The 8,146-nt window shown below is 39.6% G+C and overlaps 1 protein-coding gene across 2 annotated transcripts in view; it reads right to left on the bottom strand.

The window, feature by feature from the left end:
- Positions 1–333: 333 nt before the first annotated feature.
- Positions 334–8,146, bottom strand: part of PDGFA (platelet derived growth factor subunit A) — a 48,521-nt gene continuing 40,708 nt past the window's right edge. Inside the window, exons 5-7 of one of the 2 annotated variants that reach the window (XM_063314799.1) lie at positions 3,742–3,868; positions 2,282–2,356; positions 334–1,220 (exon numbers count right to left, since the gene is read on the bottom strand). In XM_063314799.1, coding sequence (XP_063170869.1) covers positions 2,310–2,356; positions 3,742–3,868 — 174 coding nt within the window. In that variant the 3' untranslated portion in view covers positions 334–1,220; positions 2,282–2,309. The remainder of the gene's footprint in view (positions 1,221–2,281; positions 2,357–3,741; positions 3,869–8,146) is intronic. The other variant, XM_063314800.1, reaches the window with a different exon arrangement.

The raw sequence follows: 8,146 nt of genomic DNA, 5'->3' as shown, positions 1-8,146 counted from the left end.
CCATCTGCCATGGCTATATTCTCCAAGAGAAGATGGCGGACATGACACTATCCAATGCAGTGTTTCTCAATTTTGTCAACTTTAAGAGGTGTGGACTTCAACTCCCAGAATGCTGGCTGGGGAAATCTGGGAGTTGAAATTCACGCCTCTTAAAATTGCCACGGTTGAGAAACACCGATCCAGTGAAGCATGTCCGCCATTTTTGTTCTTCTCAAGAAATCTCCGGCAACTCTTTGGGGGGGGGGGGGAACCTGCTTTAAATAATATATGTGAAAATGGAAGAGGGCAGGGGAGAAAGGAAAAGGGTACACAAACCAAGAAACATTTAGAACATTATGCATAGGTATACCTTTTTTATTTTAATACATTTCATTAGTCTGCACCCCGCTAGGAGAAAAAAAATGCCATAGTCTTGCATGATCCCCATTTCATTGTCACTACAGCAGTCTCTTATCTTGGGTTATTGGTAAATGTAGTCCAAAAAAGATAATAAAATGCTAGGCAAAGAATAAAAAGAAAGCTCAATAACTTTATGGTGTAAAAAAAAAACCAAAATAAAACGAAACATCCATTTAAGGCGCCCCAGATGGATTTTTTTTTAATAGACTTTTAAATCACCGCCAAGCCAAAATAATAATAATAATAATAAAAAAAACACTCTAGTTTCTGCCATGGCATTTGATACATTCCTGCTCTTGTTGTTGTTTGTGTGTGTGCCTCAACTCCATCTGAATCTGTCCATCAGTATCCGGCCTCAGGCACGTTTCTCGAGAAAAATAAACCGGAAAAGGGTGGGGGGGGAGCACCATTGACGGTTTTTAAGAAGTCTGCTCTCCACTTAGGGTTCGGTTCATTTTTTGTCCTCATCTTCTTCTTGCATTACTGGAGGAATCTTTTAAGCATCCTCCATGCTCTTGATTTCATGGACAGGGAAACATCGTATTATTTTGCAGACCGCTACAATACTTGCTGTGATGTCATGTTTAAACAAATACACATTTGTCCCTTGTGTTCTGGTGAAGGGTGTGGGTATGGGTGTGGGTGTGTTTGTGTGTTTCTCTCTCCCCCTCTCTTTAAACCAGTTTTTTCCCCCCCCCATATAGGAGGATGAGTGAAGTATTATCCAGAAAGCACCATACACAGTAGGTTCAGGAATGTAACAAACACTGTACATTCGTGTCCCAGAGAGAATTTTTTTCTAGCTTATTTTCACCTTACATCTGTAAAAAGAAGAAAAAGAAAGAAAAACATCTGTAATTAGAGAATCATTCAGCTGATTAATCATTTGCTGGAGATAATACATCACTATAAAGATCACTAGCCTTGAATAGATACCTCCTACCCAAATGGGTCACAAATCACTGCATCAGAGAGAAGATGATTCCATCAAATCAAGCAACTCCATGTTCGGCTCCCCTGTTGCCTGCTCCAAACTTAAGATGCTCATAAAGCTGGCAGCCTTGTTCAGATGACTTGAGAATTAAAATCTGAAGAGCATCGTAAGGCTTGAGGTCCATACGATATGGCAGAGACGGGCACCCTTTCTGGCCTGCTGGATGCGAATTTTGAGAGCATCTGATGGACTTGCCACCATAAAGTCACACAATATTCCCTACCAGCCCATCAAGCATCTTAGGAGGCATTGAATCACTCCCATTTCACTGTGCCCATATTTCTAGGCAAGTGGGCACCCTCCCGAAGAACCATTGGGTAGCACTCACTTGCCATCTTTATTTTTCTGATTATGGGTCCCTTGGGGGGGGTCCAGACCCATCCTTGTAAATGATTACATATTCCCAAGACCGTTGCTTTGTTCTGTGGCATGTCAGTTTCCTACCTAAGGTTCTTTTCATTAAAAGAATCACTTAAAAACAAAACAAAACAAAACAAAAGAATGCAGCCAGCCACAGACCAGCAAACAAGCTACTGCAAACAGTTTCCCAAGAAAAAAGAAAAGAATGAGCAGCCATTCCTAGTGTCCTCAAGAATAACCTGAGCCTCTGAATCAACAGTAATTAGATACCAGCACTGATTAACCTCCAAATCAATCATTTTTTAAAGCACCAAGCACAGGAAAGCAATCCCAGAACGGGCATTCTGCAGATGTAACTTTAAAGAGAAAAGAATGGCCTCAGCCAATCACATTTGAATGCTGGGTCGCTCCCGCCAACAGCCACGGCCCCAAATCTTGAACAACGATCAAGTATGGGAGGGATGATAGCCAGATTTTGTTTTCCATTGGTTGTGATCTTAAAAGGTAGTTTCCGTACACGGGTCGTACCTGGTCATTGGCTGCATTTTAAGGAGGTTTATAACATTTTCCGTCGCTGTTTTTTACCTTTTTGCCTACGCCTGCCTGTTGACATAATGGCAGTGTTGGTATATTTAAAAAAAACAAGCAAACCAAGGCATCTGCAAAGAAACAGTTCTCAGAGAAGAACCGTTGCAGCAAAAACACGTTTTGAAGGCTGGCAGAGTAATGTTTATCAGAACCACAGAGTTAGAAAGGGCTAATGAGGTTCTCAGCTACTTGCTCGGGGTAGAAATCCGAATTAAAGCACCCCTGCTACATGTCTACACAGCCTTGATCTGAACATACCCAGTGAAGGAGAACATATCATCTCTCTACAAGTAGTCCTCGTTTAGCGACTGCCTCATTCAGCAACCATTCGCAGTTATGACGGAGATGAAAAAGTAACTTTGTGACCAATCCTTGCATTTATGACCTTCGCAGGTCTGTAAAGCAAAGGAAAGCTGAAGTAAGATCATAAGCACAGTCGCGGTTTCACTTAGCAACTGCTTTGCTTAATGACCAAGTTGCCAGTCCCAATTGTGGTTGCTAAATGAGGACTACCAGTATGTAGTTCACTGTTGGTCTGTTCTGGCTATTAGAACGTTTTTTCCAATACCCAGATGGAATTTTGGGGATACTTAGGGCCAGTATTCCATGTTCTCCTTTGAGGACCATGAAGAACGGATCATGGCCTTCTTCTATGTGATATCACTGAAAGGATATCAAACCCAAACTCCACCTGCCCATGCCCAATTCCTTCATCTTTCCTTGCAAAGCTTAATTTCCCCATCCCTGTCCATTTTCACTGCCTTTCTTGCTGTCCATTCCATTTTATCTAAAGCCTTCTCAAAGGGCCCAGAACTGAGCACAAGTCTTATCAGCTTTGGAGAAGAGTTGTCCCCTTGCTAAAATTCATGACATGTTATCTTAAGCACGGAATGAAATATGCACCCATGGTTAGCTGCAGCTAGCATTTGATATTCCCAGTGGTCAATTTCAATCCTCCTGACATCTGAATCATTGATTTAAAGTTATTTCCTCTGGCATATCTGTGTTGGGCTTGACTGTACTCTCGAAGCAAAAGATTGGGAGTCAGTTTTAATGTTTCACCAGGAACTTTGTAATCTGTCCAAAATTCTGGTTATAATGCACATTAGAAATAAAAATAATAATCATAATTGTAATAGAACAGAAAGAAAGTGCAGGAGAAAAGAGAAGGAGAATTTTAACATCCCCCCGTTTTTAGTATCAATCAATATATAAAAATAATTAAATACTGGCTCTTACCCGCCCCCAAATTTAAGTTCAGAGAATATGATCTATTTCCCATTGCTGTATCATAAGCATGTTTTTTCCAGATTTTTAATGCTCAACACCCCTGGAGAACATCAGAAAACACTGTCACATTGAGCACTACCAACTTTAGTCTCCTAACCCACTCAACATACCTGTTTCTTCTTCTCGAAAATCTGGATTCGAATTTGACGATGTACAAGTGCATTCCATATGCTCCTCTAACTTCACCAGAACTTCCTTTAATTTTGGCTTTTTTCTAACATACTCCACTTTTGCCACCTACGGTTGACAAAGAACATAATATTCAAGACTTGTTAGCCAAACAGTAGCCAAGAACAAGATTTGGAGCACTCATTTGCACAAGAACTCCATGATTCAGTACGAGGACTGCTCATGCTTTGGGGGTGTATCCTTGAACTCACAGATAAGTGAACAAAATCTGTTTGTAACCACCCCTCATTATCCTGGTGCAAAATCAGTGATAGAGCAGCCTGCTATGAAGAAGCTGCACTGAAATCAGATTCTCAATCATTCTGAGGGTGAGATTTAAGATTCAAAACAAGGAAAGTCTTTTTATTATTATTTTTAATTCATCTTTCTTTAAAGAATATAAAATATAAGCAAAATACCAAAATATACTAAAATAACAAAACTAAAACAATCCTTTAAAAAAACTGATAAAAACCAGGAAAAGGTGGGGGGGGGAGAACCTTTAAAAAATCTTATATATTATAGTCACTGGTTTATAAATACCATGTAAAAGTATAATATAATCAGATACAAAGCATTACTGTAAAGTATCATAAAATTTCTGCCAACATTGAATATACTGCTTTATCCTTTGATCAGTGGAAAATACTGTCTTTTCCAGGATGGATAAGTTGCACATTTCCAAAAATCATTCCTTAACCTTTGGAATAATATCGCTTTTCCAATTTCTCAATATTATTTTTTTAGCCACCCTCCCATGCATGATACTATAATTGACAGACAAACCAAACAAGGGAAGTCTTAAAAATGGTTATTGTGATCAAAGACCAGTCCATTTCAAAACAAGGAGTTGGCCCTCAAAAATAATATCCAATGGTATTCATGACTTATGGATTAACCTTTTATCAAATTAAACTGCAATGATATTTTGGAATTGAACTCATTTAATGTTTAAAAGATTCTAGTGCCGCTGAACTCTCTGTTTAACAGCTATTAATGGAATATTATGCTTTGCAACATCTAAGACAGAAGATACTCCATTCCTGTTAATTAAGTTCCAAGGCACAACCATGCTTATATAGCTATGTTGTTGCTTAGATGAAGCATTCAACCTGTTTCCTTCTTCGAACCAGAGATGTCTAATCCAGCGGCTTGCAAAATTGCTAAAATAAATCCATGTGCTGTGAAGATTCACACAAATCCAGAGTTCAGACCAGGCTGCTGAGAACGATTGCTTCCCATTACTTACTGTATATTGTCACTACCAATAACAGCTTTCCAGGTTTAGGTGGGAATTTTTCCAATTTGAACTTAGCATCTTGTAAAGCCTCTGTTTTACCCCCAAACTCTCCCTCCCCCTTCCGTTACAAAGAGCTTGTTGGCATAATAAAATTATTCTGGAAAAGGAAGGCATCTTTCATCAGCCGGATGTTGTCCAAGATAACTTGGCGGGCATTTAAGATGTGAGTGGCATTTAGCCAATTACTGCTCAGGTTTGACTTTGTAGCTTAGCACAACTTCCCTTGTTCAAGTTGGGTTGTTTTTAAAATACTCTTTTGCAGCTGGGGTATTTTGGCAGGCAATATAGACTTGAATACGCTTAAAAAAAAAATTTTTTCCTAATGGCCAAGGTACCAACATTTGCTGTGCTGGAATGCGGACTTGTGTGACGGACGGTTTACCAGCAGTGGGGTGGACGTATTTTGAAAATCAAAGAATCCATAATACATTAACTATCGCACAAGCAGTGGATTTGCAATCTATTTCCCAAGATGGAGAACTGTAAGACCTATTTTCTCCTTACACCAATAAGAAGTTTGAGTCTTAGATCCGGTTTCTTGGGCACCCAACATGGCTTGAATCTATCAAATGCCATGTTTAATGTTACGAAGTGCGCTCTAAACCACCTTTGGCCGATTGCTCTAGGTGCAAGGTCAGACTCTAACAGGCAGAATACAAAACGGAAGATCGAAGAGGAAATCTATTTCTTTGCTGACCCAGATGGGCTGTGGATTCATTTACACACATACACACACCCCTTGTCAGCCTTGCGAGGTAGTCCAGACAAGAAGCACACCAGAAGTACTAGCTCTAATTTTACTGCAAGGTTACATTAACAGAATCTTGCAAGTCTGGAAGTACATCTCTCCCCCGCTTGTCTTTACAGTTCAAGAAACTAGGGAAGGTCCCTTCTGAGATGTTTGCTACATCCCCATTCCTTCTGTGGGCTCAGCTGCCCCTTATCTGTCCATTGTCCAGCCTGCGGCTCTTCCCCCCGTCTCCCAAGGTCATTTCCACAAACCATTATACCCCTTTCCATGTTTATAAATCATTATGGAATACTGAAGGCCAGGATGACCCCCCCTCTGTAATGTTTTCAGGGAAAAACATTAAACGGAAAGTATAGGCCGCTCCTCCCACACTTGGACTGTTTTAGATTCTTTTGCCACTTGGACTTTTTTATTTTTTATTCTTATTTATATTATTTATTATTGTAATTTTATATTGTGGATTTCATTATTGTTGTTTTAATTGGTTACTGTAAACCACCCAGAGTCCCCCGACAGGAGGAAATGGGCGGGGACAAATGAGATGATAATAGTAATAATTTCAGTAGCTGACCGGAGGAGGAGAAGACAAGATTATTTTGGTCTGCACTTACTACTGCCTCCTAGAGTCCAATGTGTAGGCAGCACATGCAATAATAAAAAAAATAATAAATAATTCCTGAGAGGGTTGGTGGTTAGAGAAACATTCTTTTTATGGCTGGTGGTCTATGGACTTTGGATAACTGGCACTTACATGAAGATCTACCAACATCCAAGAGGGACAATCGTTAGGATATTGGTAATAGATTAGAGCAGTGTTTCTCAACCTTAGCAACTTGAAGGTGTATGTGGACTTCAACTCCGAGAATTCAGGCTGGGGCATTCTGGGATTTGAAGTCCATGCATCTTAAAGTTGCCAAGGTTGAGAAACACTGGTTTAGAGGATGACCAGCAGCAAGGTGGATGGGCTCAGTTACAGTGGCAATGAGACTTGAAAGAACAGGTTAGGGAGAGATTTTCATGGAGAAAATCTATCTATGTGGTCATAATCAATCAATCAATCAGATTAGAAAAAAATCAGAAGGGTACAATAAAGGTGGGTGGGGTGAGGTTTCTACCAAGAAATTTCAACATGATTTTTACAGGTGCTTGGCCCTTCCTCACTGCAACAATAAAGTTGTAAATCCAGGAAATTGCTATTCTACATTGACAGCTTCTCACGGGGAGAAACGGTTAAGCATATAAAACCAGAAAATGCCAAACCACTTAATTAGGCAACTTGCAAATTAAATAAAGGCTACAGCAAATATAATCCTTAAGGCACACACAAAGAACTACACAACCCCAAATCTTGAAAACAATCTGAAGGCCAAACAAAAAGGCTAAGCACTGTTACAGTGGATTATAACAACACATTCAGTTGGCTGCAAAAAATGTTTATGCCTTTACTTGCTACCTACTGTTCATTGTCCTCCTCTGGAGGGTACATACCAGATCTAACTCAGTTCAAATGCTTGAATCAATTCAGAAAATTTATTCTGACTAAACCTTTTAACTGGGCCCAATTCAGTTAAGGTAGATTCAGGTAGTTAAAGTGGCTGTGTGGACAGAAATTGTCTGAATTGGTCTGAATCAATGCAGATGTTTGCCATTTAACCAATGGAACTGATCAGTTGATTTGGTCTGTCAAATCTATTTGACCCTCCAAAACAATTCTATTTGTTCTGGACCTTTAAATATTCACTCTATCTTTCTTGCTCTCAAATGAAAATCACACTGGCATTTTTAAACCACATTTAAAGTCTATTCAATTGAAGATGGGAAATCCTTTCCCTTAGTTTCAATCTTGGCTGGAAATTCTGGAATCTGGAGACCCACCACATCTAAAAAACATCAGTGTAGAGGAAACCAGTCCTCCTGCAGACCTTCTAACCACCCCTACTAGACTACTATTTTTTGAAAGAGGTAGTATCCTTCCTAAACAACTCAGAATACACCTTGCAACCAGAATCTTGTGATGAGTAACAAACCATCACCCAAAAATATACTTTCGAGAAGTAATGAAGGGTCACCAAATCTAGACATCTGAAACAGCTTCCCTAGAACTCAAACTGGAAGTTCAACCAGATGTTTTGCAACTATTGAGAAACCAACTTTTCTAGGGGCAAAACTGCTTGCCCTTTTTATCAGCAGACACACATTTGCATCCCTTTCCAAATTGGCAAATTTTTGGTGGAAAAATGACTGATTTGCTTAGAACAACCTACCTGTCAACCAAGCTTTGATCCCCATCATCTGT

The sequence above is a fragment of the Candoia aspera genome, chromosome 14 (genome assembly GCF_035149785.1).
Source record: "Candoia aspera isolate rCanAsp1 chromosome 14, rCanAsp1.hap2, whole genome shotgun sequence".
Lineage (NCBI taxonomy): Eukaryota > Metazoa > Chordata > Lepidosauria > Squamata > Boidae > Candoia > Candoia aspera.
Note: the sequence above shows the minus strand (reverse complement) of the source record. Positions and strands in the feature narration are given on the sequence as shown.